Source organism: Thamnophis elegans, chromosome 2, assembly GCF_009769535.1.
Source record: "Thamnophis elegans isolate rThaEle1 chromosome 2, rThaEle1.pri, whole genome shotgun sequence".
Lineage (NCBI taxonomy): Eukaryota > Metazoa > Chordata > Lepidosauria > Squamata > Colubridae > Thamnophis > Thamnophis elegans.
In genome coordinates, this window is record NC_045542.1 from 62,530,768 (window position 1) to 62,548,060 (window position 17,293).

Sequence of the window (17,293 nt, forward strand, 5' to 3'; positions counted from 1 at the left end):
ATTAATTGGAAACAATAACTAAGATTCCATTTTTAGATCATCAATGCTTTGGTTACATAGCAGAAAATATTATTCCCATTGGCTAACTTTTTCCATGGAGATAAAGTTTACTACGACAAAGGGAATGGGCTGATATTGGAAGTCCCCCTTGGTTATAAATGTCATGTTGCCATACTCCACTGATTGACAAAGAGTTAAGCAAATTTCATTCACATTTTTTTATCATTTGGGATCTATCTTGCCTGAAACAATATTTTAGCAATAGGTTTAGTGAGCTTTCAGGGTAACACAATAACTTTCTCTGCCAATCACTGACCTTTCCAGACAGCTTTAGTTTTTGATTAAAAGAAACAGAACACAGGTCTTCATGCATGCGGTCCAACAACCACAGAAGGAACTCCAGAGCATCATGTTGTGCATTTCCACGGAACTGTGCACCATATTTAGAGACAACATTCTGCAATGAAAACAAGTGAAGAGACTTATTATTTTTATCTGAAATGGTAAAGTTGCTCTAGAATTAAAATACATTCTTCATCTTTTCTTTTGCCCCCAAAATTGGCTAAACAAATGGTTATATGGACTATGCATGTTAGAGATGGTATTCTGCTGGTTCGCCCCGGTTTGGGTGAACCAATAATGGTGATGGCGGGAGGCTCCGCCCACCCACCCAGACATAATCAAAGACACCCTGCGCATGCGCAGAAACCTCCTTGTTCCAAACCGGTAGCGAAGATTATAGCATTTCATGCCTGATGCATACAATTCATCAAGATCCATGTTCTGTACCAAGAACAACCATAATGAAGATTATAAGACTTTCTTATATTTACTGGGGGAAAAAATCTTGTATGGAGAACAAGCAGGAACGGAAATCTAGACCTTGTCTTATCTATTTATATACTACTAAAATTCTCAAACTATGAAAACTCTCATTCCCTCAACTTTTTGCTGGGGGAAACAGTAGATTGTAGGGCAACAATTTTACAATGTATCTCAAATGGGCTGGTGTATTAAAAATTAGGACCCATGACTCCCATAGAATTGAAATTTTGCAAATTTTATAAAATTTGGTCCACTACTGGGCAATGGCCTGTTCACAATCGGGCTGTGCAAGTGGCTGGCTGGTGCACCCACACGCATGCACAGCTTGATTTGCTTGACTGAGGGCCAGGGCATACGTGCATGCAGACCAACTTGCAGTTGAGCTGTATGTGCATGCGTGTGCACACTTGCCTACCACTCACATGAGTCAAGCTGCACATGCATGCGTGCTGGCTCATTGCTCCCGCAAGCCGATTGTCCTCTCTCCCCACCCAGCCAGGCCACTAAGCCAAAAAGGTTGGGGACTGCTACTCTGGGAAATAACCAGATAAAGGCCCCAAGTCACTTCCTTCTCCTGCAGGGACACAAACAGAGGTGGTATTCAGCAGGTTCTGACTAGTTCTAGAGAACCGGTAGTGGAAATTTTGAGTAGTAAATACCATCTCTGAATGGCCCCCGCCCCCACCTATTTTCTGCTTCCCAAGTCCCAGCTGATTGGGAGGGAATGGAGATTTTTCAGTAACTTTCCCCTGGAGTGAGGAGGGAATGGAGATTTTATAGTATCCTTCCCCTGCCACACCCACCAAGCCACGGCCACAAGACCGGTAGTAAAAGAAATTTGAATCCCACCACTGGAGACAAAGCTAGCCAGTTTCTTAACGCCATTTCCTACTCTAGTTGCAGATTCCACTACAGCTATAAAGTTCAACCTGAGCTATTTTCAAGGCCGATACATCTCTGAATTTATCCCAACTTTTCCAGTGAACTTTAACATTAAAAGATTCTGTCATTGTTGAAGGCACTGAGGAATCTGGTAAGGAAATATTTCCAAACAGATGATCCAGTGAGTCATAGGCTGCCCAGTCTTTACTATTGCCCAATGAGGATAAGATATCTGGGACTTGAAGGCTCCACATTTGGCTAGACTAATGTTACCTAATTGAGATGAGACAGTGAGATCTAATCAAGTCCAATCATTTATTTGTTTATATCTAGTAGACAGAAACTTGCCAAGATAAAACTATAAAGTCTTTAAGCTACTGGATATATTCGGAGAGATTTTAGGTGTTGTTACCTTGAAACTCTTCCCCCCAGCCCTACCCAGCTTGGGACTATTAAGTCTCTTGACCCAGGATTTCTTTCTGGGAATGCTCTGAGGTGGCCAAATCCTTCCCTTCTGTTGCTACAGATGCACATTCTATTTCCTGAACAGAGATTTGAATCCAGGTTCCATTTGACATCTAATCAATGTCTATGTTGCAATTTATATGCTTCTTTATTACAGAATATCACCCTGGTGTCACAGCAAACCAAAACATATGATGTATAGCCCTATCATTGCCACTGCTATTTTGCACTCCTGTTGAAAAAACACAATCAATCATTTTTTTAAAAAAAAGATTCCCAAGAGATCCCAAATCCCTAAATCATGAAATATATCCCTTTTATATCTTGAGTTCCACCAACATTTGGCAAAAAGCAACATATTTAATACTAGCGCAATAAGCAAGGATGCTAAATTGATCCCTAGTGGGGCTCAACAGGAGAAAACATAGGTTCTGCCTGCCACTGATTTGCCAAACAGTTGCCATGACAACTAACTCTACATTGTTAAGAACTCAGAAGGAGATCAGCCCCCCCTCCCATAATATGTCTGTCAGGGCCACTTTACTCTTTTTCTCCCAAGCAGTTACGACTTGGTGCTCCCGTTCCAGTCCAATGTTCTTCCGTTCCCAAGTGAACAAACCCCCCTGAACCACAAAACTGAAAGCCACTTGCTGTCCTTTGGAAACAGAGGGGAAGCTTGGAAAATCCAATTTTCTCTGCTAAAAGAGGTAAGCCGTTTCAGTCAGCTGGATAGAAATGTTTCTGAAGCCCAAGGCATCTTCTACAAGGGATGCAGGCTGTTCTACTTTCTGGCAATGCATTTCTGCCTTTAACACCTGTATGAATGGGGAAAACTCAACCAAACAGATTCCTGTCTTGGGAAAAGTGACCCTTTCAGAATTCCAGCCTCTCCTCTAATCGTTCAACGTCATAGAAATCCTGCTCGGAAAAGGAAAAGAGAGGCAGAGATGCCATTTGAAAGCCTAGTCTTCCCAAATACAGGTAGTGCTCGACTTAACAATAGTTCATTTAAGGGAGCATTCAAGGTTACGACGACACTGAAAAAAGTGACTTGGGACCATTTTTCATACTTACAGCTGTTATGGTCATGGGATCAAAATTCTGACGCTTGACCACTGAGTCATGTTTATTACGGTGGTGTCCCAAGGTATGTGATCCCCTTTTGTGAACTTCGGACAATAGGGGAGCCAGAGTCACTTAACAACTGTGCCACTAACTTAACAACTGCACTAATTCACTTAACAGATGTGTCAAGAAAGGTCGTAAAATGGGGCTAAATTCACTTAATAAATGTCTCCCTTAGCAGCAGAAATGTTGGCCTCAATTGTGGTCGTATGTCAAGAACTACCTGTACGTAGTCCTTTATAAGTGTTAAACTAAAATAACCATTGGATATCCTAATACAGTGTTTCTCAACCTTGTCAACTTGAAGTCCAGACATCTTCAAGTTGACAAGGTTGAGAAACACTGTCCTAATACATCCAGTCCAAGCCATCTAAGAAGGTGGCAGAAGGATTATCTTCACCCCATGTTCTTTTCTTCAAACAGGTGCTCTGGCCATACACAAACAGAATAGAGGTTTGGAGGCAGTTCTTAGCTTCCCATCCTCTGAGATTTCCCAGCATTTCTTTATACACTGAAGCATTTCCATTCCTCAAGGATATATCTCCCAAATAAAATACTAAAGATATATTCTGTCATCTCCCCACTCCTCCATATACCAACCTCCTCCCACATGTTCTATTGTTCCTTAAATTCTGTACGCTCATTTAACTGCAGCATGTAGGATGCTGAGATGGGCCTGCCAAGAATCTGCAAATACAGAAACAAGGCAAAGAGAGAGATTGTGAAAAGAAAATGAAGAATTTGAAGGTTTGCTTTTGGCAGTTTGGACAGAACTTGCACTGACTTATCAATAACGTGAGCATGATAAAAATGAATGCATATACCTGTGATGGCGAACCTATGGCATGTGTGCTGTAGGTGGCACATGGAGCCATTTGTTAGGGCATGCAAAGAAATCTAGACCTATCAGCTCCAGGGCACATACACACGCTGGCCAGCTGACTTCAGCCTTCTTTTAAGGGTGTTTTCACCTTCCAGAGGCTTCCTTAAATCGCCAAAGCTTGAAAAACCAGCGCTACAGGCAAATCAGAAGCTCGGGAACGGACTTCTGGTTTGGCCATAGGGCCATTTTTTGCCCCCGGAGCCTTCAGAGAAGCCTCCTGAAGGCTTCAGAGGGCAAAAAACAGCCCTACGAGCAAACTGGAAGTCTCTTCCTGAACTTCCAGTTTGGCCATAGGGCCGGGTTTTTGCACTCCTGAAGCCTCCAGAGGGTCTCGGGGAGGGGGCTGTTTTCACCATCCTCAGGCTCCTAGAAAGGCTCTGGAGCCTGGGGAAGACGAAAAATGTGCTCCAAAAGCGGAGCGGGGGTCGCTGGCTGTGCACAGGGGAGTTGCGCGCAAGGCATTATGGGTGTGAGCATGCCTACATGCGACCTCCCTGTGCTCCTCCCATTTTTGGCATGCGATCCAAAAAAGGTTAGCCATCACTGGCATATACATATAAGTATGCATGTGCACTGTATTTGAAGATTGTTCATCGTTCTAGCTAACACCATAAGCTGCTTCAGATGAGATTCAAAGGTTATCTACATTTTTTTTTCCTTTTGGTTTGATAAGGAGTTCTTGAAATTCAAAAACTTGCACTGATCTCTTATAACTTTAGGCAGCTTAATAAAAGTATTCTCTCTGTGGATTTTGCTCTTTTTTTCCCTTTTAGCCAACATGGCCATTATTGCTTTTATAAATCAACAAACCAATGTAGTGACGATACATCACTTCACTTAGTTTTGATGAAATGGGAGATGGACTCTTCTCGGAATCTGCAAAATCAGTTGGGGTAGGAAAGAAAAGGACCATTTCAAAAGAGCAATGAAGAAGGGGAAAAGTCACCTTTCATATTGCATAATAGAAACTAGTGAAAAGTAGCTTTTCTCATCCCTCTGCATGGCTGACCTTATGATGCAAAAGATGGTGGCAAGTTTGAAAACTAATTGAAGACCATCAAATGTTCAGTGCTGAAGTCAACAAACATTTTTAGACTTGTAAACTGAAAAAGAAGATACAAAACAGAAAAGGAAAGGGAATTGTCTCATGTGGCTGGTAGAACATTCTTTGGAATTTTATCTTTTTTAGCTTTTCTGTCTCTTTTCTGATACTTAACAGTCCAACATTTAGCAGGAATCCTCTTGTGGCTTTTCAGGAAACACAGGTAGTTCTCAACTTACAGCCATAATGGAGCATGCCATTATGGTCATAAGTCATGACGATTGTAAAGTGGGTAACCCATGTGACCTACCTGATTCTATGACTTCGGTTGCAGTTGTCAGGTGAATCAATTCTTCACTATGGGCCAGTTTTGCCCCAAACGGGAAATAAATGCCAATTTTCAGCAAAAAATATAAAATAGTCACATAACTGTGGGATGCTACGAACAGTTATATATGTGGGCACCTGAAATGTGGTCACATGACCACTGAAGAGGGGGTGATAGCAATTAGAACTAGGTTGTAACTACTGTAACTTCAACCTGTCGTTAAGTCAAGGACTACCTGGTAATGTGTTTTGCAAGACAGAAGTGGCCCTGCATTAGAACTATCTTAAAAAGAAAGAGTAGTGGTGTAGTGGTATTTATTACCTACACCACCGCTGTCAAACTTGATGCTTCGTGTTGCCATCATATGACGTTTCACTACCTTTTCCCCCTTTGCGGAGCTGGGTGGGCATGGCCTCCACATGACGAATCCGTCCCATGGGCTGCACTATGATGTGCCCGGCCAGCCAGAGCTTCCTCTTTTGTTTCTTTTTTGGCATTTTGATTTGTTTACTCCAAGCAGTAAAATATCTTGGTTCAATTCTGGATTTTGCAATGCTCTACACAATACGACTCAACTGTTGTCGTGGAGGAAGACACACTTGATGAAATTCTCCTTCAAAGATCTCCAAGATTCCTCATAGGTATAGACAGGATGCCTGGATACAACCATCTAGGCCACAAGTTATGTATTATTTCTTGCTTTCCAGTCCTAAATCTGGACCACACTATGATACCCCAAAAGGCAACATACATAGTTCAATCCCATGCTCTCCTCAAGCAAAGCTTCTTGCCCATTCTCTATGGACACACTAAAGAACAATTAAAAGCTAACAGGCACTTGATTGTTAATACATTTACACAGCATACAGAGTGCTAACAGATCTGCCCTCCAGTTATTTATCTGTAGTGAAGCCTCAGCAGGTAGCTTATCGCTGAAACCTTATGGTTACAAAATAAGCATTCTATTAAACAAAAATTAAATAACAGACTTCCTTGGGAATATTGCTATAATAAAGCATTCTTGTCAGCTATTTCCCCATTTGCTATATGTATTGCAAAATAACAGGCAATTATCACCAAAATTGCTATTATACAGAGTTCTGAAAAACATGGGTTACTTTACTTTAAACAATGTGAGCTATTATAGGAGTGTGGAGCTGCTGGACTAGAGGTTCTAAATTCCTTGCAACCTATAACATCCTTAATTCAGATTATTAGACTTCAGCCTAAAACACCCATAGAGCACAAGGTTGTTGATTTGGGCTGGGCAAATGCATATTTAAATGAGAGGTATTTGATCAATATTTCATCAAAAATTGCTACCATACATAAAATAATCATTTGTTTCAAAAACAGAATTTCCAATCTTTAAGAAAATATTGTCCACGATATATATTTTTTCTTTAAGTAAGATTCCCGTGTGCTTCCTGTTGACCACAGGGGAAAAAAACAAAGAAGACATGGAAGTAAAAGTATGAGGAAAGTGTCACCTAATGCATCATCCTTAGGGAGATAGTGATCTCTAGTTTTCCAGGTCTATGGAGACTGTGGCTGATTCAGTATAGGTTTGAACAAGCCGTGTGTGACAAAAACATGGTTTGGATAATATGGGAACTTGTATATACTCTTATCAGATTACTAGTCCACCTAAGTCAGTACTGCAGACACTGACTGATATTGGTTCTCAGGGACTATAAGAACTAGGATATTCTGCCTGGGACATACAACATAGCTTCAATCCTAAATTGTGTTAAATGATATAACCAACACACGTGAACTTCTGTCTTTTCTGGAATAACTAATGCCCTAATCACACAATCTTTGTATCTCTGTTTTATCTCCTTCCTGGCATCATGCTGGCAAAATTCAGCAACAAATAATCAAATATCATAAAGGAACATAAAGTTGGTTTATTTGATCAAGATTAAAAATTCAGATATTGTTATTTCTGGTTTCCCTTAATGGACTTCTGCTGATCCCAGGACTGAAATGACAATAATTTATTTACTTGTTTAAACATAAGAGATGGGACATGGGATGATGACAGCAGAAAAGTTACTAAAATTGTTTACACTTGTGATGACGGTTAAATGTCACTTCTTTATACATTTCTTTTTTCTTTCCTACATTTCTTCTTTTTTCTTCTCTTTTTTATTGCACTTTTTATTCTTTCTACTCTTCTTTTAAATTTGTATTAGTTTTTGCTACTATAATCATAATCTTTAATAAAATTATTTTTAAAGATATAACCAATTCTTACAATATTTTACTACTATTTTTTTTTTAATCTGCCTTTTCATACAGGAATTCAGGGTAACATACATAAAGCTCCCTATTTTTTTTCCTCCCACAAAAAGAATCTTACAAATTAGGTTGGACTGAGATAGAATCACTGGTCCAGAATGGAATCTGCATGAATAATGTTCTTAAACCTAAACTCCCATTTGTTAGGGGGAAAGAGACAGTACAGATCTCTGACAGGCAACAGAAAGCTGAAATATAGGGCTGAGCATGACCTGAGCAACACTTTTCCTTCAAAAGCAATCTTTTCTTTCATTATATCCATGTTGTCCAGGAATGTGTATGTTGTTGTCTCACCCCCTTTCCTGCCAGTGATGTTTCATATCCACTCCTGCTCCTAATGCCAGTTTTACCTTGTTGATAATAGAGGATGAAAAGCTTGGGCTTTTCAAGCATTCGTTCAAGCATTCCATGGTTCTTGAATGTACATTTGTTGTCTTGATTGGCAACAGACATTGATTTGGAAGGAGACCCTTATCTTTCTCAGCAAAGCTTACACTTGAAAGTATAATTTGAGGTCTGTTAATACTCTCAGACAGTATCCACATAGTTTTAGCAGTTCAGGTTGCACATGAGATAGGATTAATATTTGCAACTTGATGCTGCTGCTATTATCATCTGCTTAAGACTAACCCATGGTTCTGATCCTTAGTGGAAGACAATGCCAGGACAATACTCAATCAAAAGCAGCACTTGGGACAAGGAAGTACCAATAAACTAGATGAAATAGAATATACAGTACAATGTATTAAAACATGAATGTATTCTGCAGGGGGGGAAAGCATTTGAAGTTTTTTTTTTTTTTAATCCCACAGATTTAAGCCACAGTGTGTGTGGGGGGGTCTGTTTTCTGAATGTCTAATGTGGAATTTATCCCTAAGTACTTCATTTATTGCTGATAAAGGATCTGCCAGAAGAGTAAAAAGGAAGGTCAGCAGCAGCAGCATTACAATGGAAAATGATATTACTTCCATGAACATAGCTGAAACACAGCCAATAAATAAACATGAACCAAAGAGTCTCACAAAGGCACAATGAGGTTTATGGGCACCGTAGTTTGACATTTCTAGAGGAGTGCCAGGTTCTGAAAATCTAAAACCATCACAGATAGTTGGGCAGGGACCAGCTGCTCATTCATCCAGTGCTTTCTGACTGGCTCTCCAGTTACAATAATGTTAGAATAGTGTAAACTATTTTTTTGGCACAGTGCGATCAGAATATGCCAAGGGTTCATAGAAACCATTGTAAACAGGAGAACATTTTCAGGCTCTTATAGGAAAAAGATAAATTATAGCACATAACAGTCTTTAATCCCTATATGATTATTTGTATACCCTTAGATTTACACTCTCTCAGTCCAGGCACTAGGGTTCTAGTACCCATGACTTACATGCGCATAAGGCACATGGGAAACTGGCACTTCAGGAATTATACTATTAAAAAACTATTCAAAAACTTGGATGGGCATTATCTATCCATTACAACAGCAGTCCCCAACCTTTGGGGTTTGGCAGCCTGACTGGAGGTGGAGTGGGGAACTGGGCCGTGCAAGTGGTGGGCTGGAGCATACGTGCGCAGCTTGATTTGAAGAGTGGCGGGCACATGCAACAGTGTTCACACATGCGATTGTCCACCGGCCCACTGCTTGTGCAAGTTTAGCTGTGTACGCTCTGGCCAGCCACTTGTGCAGCCCAATTCTGAATAAGCCACGGCCTAGAAGTGGACCATGGCCCAACAATTGGGGACCCCTGCAATAAAATTCACCCAAAAAGAAGTAATCTATCATGGTAAAATTGAATCATTTCATGTTTCAAGAACTAGGGCCACATGTAAAATGCACAAATAATATGTTGATTATTAAGATCTGTTTTTTTAAAAAAGAGAAACACTCAGGTATCACACATACACAACAGAAGGTGTCAGCAATTAAGACAGTGCAAGTAGGCATCTGGAACAAAGTGCTTAATAAGAATGGTAATATGGGGGAAGTGGTTCTGTAGTATAGGCTAATACTTGGGGAAATGTACTTTCTATCCTTGAGGTATTTTTTTTATAAAGTTGCATATTTTAGCACCCCGTTTAGCACTCCCCCAGGAGTTGTGATCAGTCCCCTCCATCTTCCCTTCCATCAAAAATTGTAAATATCCCTTTCTTTTTGCCAAGCTTTTAATTGTTCATTCAGCATTAGAATTAATTTTATACTTTAACTCATAGCCATTTTGAGTACTCATTTGGGGAAAGAGGGAATAAAATGATACAAATACATTACAATAATTCAATCAAGCCATCATTTTACAGCTCTGGTGTATTGAAAGAGAGGTGGGAGGGAGAGAGAGGGAGGGAGAGAGGGAGGGAGATATATTGCATTTTGTTATTTCTTTTTTTATTGTGGGAGGCACCCAGAGTTGATTGTATTTGGATGGCATCCAAGCTGAATAAATGAATAAACCAAAAACAGTAGTGGATGAACCTCCAAGACTTAGCACAATAGAGTCAGATCACATAGCACAACTAAAATATGCATAGGATGAGAAAAACAAACCCTCATATTTCAAAGGAGTATGAAAACTGAGGTAGAGCACAGTAGGGGAATTCTTTGTACAGAAAGGGCCAAAAGAGCAAATGGGAGAGTTCTAGAGTCTCAGAGATGAAGGATAACATTTCCTTTCTTAGGCTTAAAATATCCTGACTTTTAAAATGTTGCTGTGAAGGACTGTGCACTAACAAGAGCTTCAAATCCAATTTAGCATTTTAGGGTTTTTTAAAAACTGCAGCAGAAGCAACCAAGTGAGTCCATGCTGGAGGCAGTGTTCAACAGCGAGGAAGCTGGGTTCTCTTTTTTTACCTGCCCATTAGAAATAAAAAGAAAAGAAATTAAAAAGATCTTCCTTGTGTTCCCAGGGTAAGACTACTTAAGAGGGTCCCTAAAGAGCTATTTCCCAAGTGATTAGACAATGGGGAAAGTATTTATGTATGATTCAGTGCAGTTGTTGTATTGCCAAGTCCTTCATAATCCAGAAATAGATGAGAAAAACTCTGATAAAATTAGAAAAGGGCACATTGTGTTCCATCATATAAATGTGAAACTGCCTGGGATAGCCCTAGCACAGGAGAAATGGTCTCTCTTCTTCCCCTGGCTTTTCCTACACAAACTCCTTCCCTCTCCTCTGCTGTTTCCTAGGAACACAGTTCCTAGCAAACCTCACTATTCAATATCACAATAAACAAACAGAGGGTGTGTATATGCCAAAGGCCCCTCCTACCAAACACTCTAACCTGAAATATAGCCTAGGGTTGAAAAGGAGGTTATCTAACTCCATCTTTTGGAACACAGAGATTAAGGTAATATTTTAATTTCCCATTCCCCTCCTCCCTTCCAAACTGTGTCTTGTTATTTATGTAAGAAATTATACAGACCACGGGGGGGAAAAATCACATTCCAGCAAAGGGGTGAAATCTGATTACCTTGCTTTCTTTTCTGAAATGTGAAATCAAGACCCTAAATTTTAAGTTCAAGTTTTAGGTGTTCTAACTCTTCCTCTGAACTGCTTCATAGATTGATTAAGCCAATCGATCAATCCCATAAAAAGGCCACAGACTAAGAAGATACCTTGAAAAAGCTAGTGGCTGTGTAGGCTGACAGCAAGTGGATCATAAAATTGGCTTATATATTATAAGCCAATTATATATCCATATTCTGCCTGGCGAAAGAGCAAGCCAGTGGATTTCAGTGCAAACCTGCACCTGAGGTGAAAGTGATGGCAATGGAAGTCATCATTCATTTCTTTAATCTTAAATGCATGAATGAAACATTACAGTTCTCTGTGTGAGTCGGTAATTATAAAGGGAGCCTAGAAAAAAGATTTCCTGCATTTAATAGGACTAATCCACTCTAAGTCATTATGCCTAAGAATGCAGGTTTCATTCCCAATCTACTGTATGTTCAACATTCCAACACACATTTCATCAGCTGAAGACATAGGAAGGCTTGCCTTTTATTCATTCTGGCTACTGTAGTCACTAGTAGTAGTATACTATCCGTAACTCTTAAGGACAAAATATTCTACCCCATTTTAGGCCTATGTGGAAAATAATGATGCTATCCTTACACACATGCATGTTTCACTTCTGAGGGTTGAAATCAACTGAGAAATTTTAGTCTGGTGCTAACCTTACAGCAATCTTACAAGATAGATGCCATTATTATTATTTCCATATTGCAGATGATAAGATCAGAGGTTTGTCTGAGACCAGGTGGGAAAGTCACAGCAGAGATGAAATTTGAATTATTAGATTTAAAATGCTCCAGGCTGCATCGGTTTCTATACAAACAACTTAAATTCACAGACTTTGCCCACCTACCCCTGTCCATCTTCAGGATGAGTATCCTATTAAGAGTACCTTTAAATTGCTGTACCAGGAATTAGCAGTGTGCCAAATATGGCAAGGTGGGAAAAATAATCAGGTAGATACAGCAACAGCTTCCTCATTTGTCAGATAACCACTGACTATTTCCACAAATAGGAAAACAAAAATAGGAAGCTTACAATTTCCCATAGAATATTCCATGTTCTGACTGCAACCTACACCATTAAACTAATCTTTGGAACTCTGGGAACATACAAGTATTTGTATCTAGAGTTAAGGCCTTTAATGACTCATTCACACATGTAAAGCCATACCTTGATCTTTGATACATGAGTGGTCCTGAGCCTTAGTTTCTTCTATTTGCATCTATATAATTGTTGCCTTTCCATTTGAATTTCCACTGCCTTTGTATTTACCAAAGGTTTCCAAAGGCTGTTATTTCCCATCCTTTTGCATGTGAACTAACTTCTTATTAAACAGACTATCAGATTTAAGAAAAAAAACCCATAGAAATAAATCAGCTATGCAACATGATGCCTTGTATAATAAGGGATGTACATCTTGTTTACATTCTTCCCAAAGAGCATTTTAAAACTGAATATCTACATTGTTCTTGTTTCTATTTTCCCTTGAGAAGCCTAAGTCTGGAAAATCTGAAACCTCAGTTTCCTATTTCTAAATCCTTGCCCGTAACCTAATATCCAACTGAGTGTACAGGCTCTTCCCAGAGCAATAAATAAATAAATAAATAAACCAGGAAGAAGTTAGAACAATTTCACCTTTGACAGAGGCCGCTGCATCAAAAGGGAGAGACAAACACACATTATCCTATTATCAGCAGGACTGTCAAACAGCAGAATTAGAAACAAGAGATTTCACCAGAACTGAAAGAGCCTGTGACAGCCCACAGCTAAACAGGAGCTCCAGAGGCAGAAGAGGCTCACCTCCAAAGAATCTAATCTGCTAACAAAAAGTGCCAGATAATACCTTCAACAACAAACAAACAGAAATGGGAAGCCCTCAGCCCAGAGGCGCTCCTAATCCTATCTTCTAGGCCCACTTTTCTAGAGAACACATTATTCGCCAAATAGGAAATTCCAGCATACCAATTGTAATTCCTTCTTTTGAATGAGAAGTCTTTTCCACTGATCCTCAATCTCACTGCAACTGACTCATCTTTGATTTCACCCCAAGATACCCTGTTAAAAAAAAGGTTCATCCAAACATGTTATCCTTGTTGTGGGAGGGGGGAGGGGATTGGGTTGGACCTTTGTCTTATTTTGCCTGGGAGGGGTAAAATATAAAGGCTTAGGATCCATTCCATGTCGTAAGTTCTCCAGTGGATACCAGTCTCAACCACATTTGGGATATGGTCCTTGATATACTATGTAAAGCTTAGTGCTGCCCCAAGCTGGTAGAAGTTGTACATTCCTTCTCTGCAGTGTCACCAATCCATTTTTTTTCCTCCTCCACCCAGGAATTGCAGAAAATGTAAACAAACTGTGCTGGCAAACTTCTGGCTCAGGTCACTTACGGTTCCTGCAGAGCAGGCCTAGCATCACTTGCTTGATTAAGCAGAGGAAAAAAGCCCAAAGGCAAGCAGCACACAAGATTCCCACTCCCTCCTTAGGAAACATGAATATCTCTTTGTCACTCTGAGGCTTCTCAGCAACTGGTTTGGACTGACTTTACCTCTCCTGTTTCCTTCTACTTGTTTTTTGGTGGGGGGGTTGGTCTCTCACTCTTCATGAGTTCAGGTAACAGGAAAGACCCCTGATTGTCTGTGCCTAGTTGGAAATCGGAGGAGGAAGAAGAGATCGCTCACACAGATCTGTGCTTTTGATCTAAAATCAGCACCTGAGGGACAGTGTGATGAAAAGCCCCTCCATCCCCACTGGCTTGCGATTAGCACAGCGCTCTGGGAGAAGAAGGCTGTGACCCAGCTTGATGATCTTGTTCCTCTGATCTTTGTTTCCCAACCTGCAGGTGTACTTCATCTGCCTGGCTGCCCCAATATCATCTGGGCTTCAGCACAGGCAGGGAGTTGCAGGGCTCCTGCTTAGTAATAAATCTCTCCTTTTCATCTTCAAAGGTCTGGACGAAGTTGAGCACTACAAAATTGAGGAAAGCTTCTGAGACAATCAGTACTTAATATTTACCTCTCTGGCACAATACCTTGTTATGGTCTTTGCCCAGAATGGGGAAAAATAGGACTGTTTGAAACAGCCAAGCACACATTTTCCTAACCTGTCACTTACTTGATAAGTTATAATCACTGTTCTCAGAGTGGCACAAGTTGATCCTGTGAGCCAGGAACTGTAGAAATTGTAGGAGAGGCTCAAGCATGACAGTTATCACTAGGCAGTTATCACTACCCTGCCTGGAGTGGCAAAAAAAATTTCTATCATCCACAAATTAGCCTTTATTCTTTCACTAGTTCTGACAGGGAGCTAAAACACAGGCAGCTGCCTAACCCAAGCTCCATAGATACACTACATAAACCACTGCATTTGCACAGACTACAAAGCAGGTAAGTAAGTATCTTTATATCTGTCTACTTTTAGCCGCTAGGCTAGTTTCCCAATAAGACAGACCTCCCTCCCCAACTATGAATAACGCCATCGCGAATCTCTTGGGCCTATGTACTCCTATTATCAATACAGATCTCTTTCCCTCTAGTTGACAATGATTCTGTCCCTACCGGTGTGTGCGTTTGTGCTGCTACTCCCCCCTCTCGAAATCTGACTGCACGGGAACGACAGACGGTTTACTTTAAAAAGCGTGGCGGCGGCTAGGGAGAGAAAAACACGAGTGAGCGATCCTCCCAATTTTAAGTAAATGGAGCCGTTTCCCGCCAGCTGCTTATCTCAAAGGGCGCCGCCAGAGTTGGAACGATGCATGAAAAGACAATCGTTTGGTTTCTGCCTCAGATTCCGGCGGAGTTTTACATTAACTCGATCTTATTACGATCAGTGACTGCAGAGGGTCACGCTGTTCCAACGCTTAACAACCCTGGAGTAAAACACGGCGCCCCGAAATGGACTTTAAGGTAGATCACAAGCGTTCAGACAGCTTTAGACATTAATGATTCCCTGCGCAGCTTCCCAACCGAGAGCCTACAGTCCTACACACGAGGACCCATTATAGCTAACGAGCAATCCAGGTAGGCTTGGATAGCTCGCCCCTTCCCGTCTCCCGTGGACCCTACCTTGAAGTCTGCGGACAGCTGCGGGGTGTACTCCAGAGTCCAGAGCGCGCGTAGAAGCGCTGCCAAGTGCCGAGTGACCTCTCCGGTGGCGGCTTTCGATCCAGCTCTGGCTGGACTCGGGGGATCAGGCAAAGCCAGCAGGAGGAAGGCGGCGAGCAGCTCGGTGTGGCTCAGGCACTGCACCACGGCGTTCAAGAAACACGTGTTGCCGTGATTCTTGAGCCCCTGCGCGCCGGGGGTGAGCGGGCGCGGATCCCCGGAACTGGCTGTAGGAGGGGGGCTCAGCGCGCCCGAGCCTAGCCGGACGCCGCCGCCGCTGCCGCCACCTGCTTGGCCGCGATCGGAGCCGGGCGGCCGCTTAAAGCCGCCTTCATCGTCTTCCGCCTCAGCGCTTTCCCGCCGCTGCCGCTGCTCCCGCCGCCGCCGCGCCCCCCGCAAAGTTTGCAGGAGCCGCCGGGCTAGTTTGCCGAAGGCGCGCGCAGCTCGGCGCCTTCCCCCGGCGCCGCCAGGATGGGGAGCCGAGGTCCGGGCCCTCCCCAGAGGGGTGTGAGTGCCGGGCCCGTGCTTATCCTTCGCCTCGAGTTCGCCCATCGGAGCTCGGCTGCGGCGGTCCGTTTCTCCGCCAAGTGTTTGCCGACAGCCGCTTCCTCCTCCTTTGCTACCTGCGCTCTCCGCCTCCCGTGAGCTCGGAGACTTCGCCCGGCCCCCACGGCTGCCGGCTGGGCAGGGCAGGGCAGGGCTGGGCGGGGAGACAGAGAGGAGCGGGCCGGGCTCATGGCAGGGGGCAGGCGGCCATCCTCCTGTGCCCTGCCGCACCAAAGGGCACGTTGCTTTTCCCGCCTCCGGAGTTCGCCGGATCTGGAGCGCCAGACGAGGCTTTACTTTGAAGGAGCCGAGCTACAAGCGCCTCCTTCGGTTTTGGCGCTCATTCGCCGGGTTCAACGCGGGAGAGGCTACAGTTTTGCGGGCGAGGCGTTGTTGTTGTTGCTGCTGCTGCTGCTGCTACTGCTGCTAAGTAGCGTCATGTGGATCGGATCGACGAAGCCGGTGCTACCCTCAAGAGTTAGTCGCGGGGCAGGACGCCCTTCGCCGAGCGGTCTCATCTGCCTCTTTCATATTCCGGCCCCTTCCTTGTGGGGCTACTCAGCCGCTGCACGCGTGTGCCAAATTCCGCGATCGATTCGGTGGGGCGGGGTGTTCGGCGAGGCCTCGTATGTGCTTACGACTGTGAATCATTGGGAATTTTGCTCTGCTCGGCTGGGTTTACTGTAGCGCATCTCAGATGGAGGAGATGGGCGTCATTTTGGACATGAAGAGAAGCAGAGCAGGAAAGGCCTCCTTTTATTACTGGCAGCCTCTCTGCCTAGTTCACCCAGTATGCTGGGAAGGCCCCCAATGCCCTTATGTTCACCCACAAATATTTGTTTGGACATGGCATATTAGGCAAACACCCAAGCAGTCATATTTTATCTCCCAGTCAATTTCTGCGTTTTTTCTGGGCAATGTTTCCAAAATGGTTTGCCATTGCCTGCTTCCAAGGGCTGAGTGATTGATCCAAGGTAACCCAGTTGGGTTAGTGTCCATAATGTGATTGGAATGCACAGCCTCCCAGTTTCTAGCCAGAGGCCTTAATCACTACATCACACTGGCCCTATAAACTTAAACAACCTAAATGTTTTCATTTAGTTGCTTGCTGAAATGAAATAAAACCTCCCCACTATTTGGAATCCATAACAAAACATGGGTATGCCATTCCAGCATCTACCTTCCGCGAGCAAAATGATGGAACAGCACAGTATATTAAACGCCCACTACCAAATCACGGTACTGTACTCATTAGGTTTTACCTATGCTATCAGTGAAAGC

General features: G+C 42.7%; 1 protein-coding gene across 1 annotated transcript in view; it reads right to left on the reverse strand.

The window, feature by feature from the left end:
* USP43 (ubiquitin specific peptidase 43) overlaps positions 1–16,097 on the reverse strand; it is a 119,160-nt gene extending 103,063 nt beyond the window's left edge. Inside the window, exons 1-2 of the mRNA XM_032208626.1 lie at positions 15,428–16,097; positions 317–457 (exon numbers count right to left, since the gene is read on the reverse strand). Coding sequence (XP_032064517.1) covers positions 317–457; positions 15,428–16,018 — 732 coding nt within the window. The 5' untranslated portion in view covers positions 16,019–16,097. The remainder of the gene's footprint in view (positions 1–316; positions 458–15,427) is intronic.
* Positions 16,098–17,293: the final 1,196 nt, after the last annotated feature.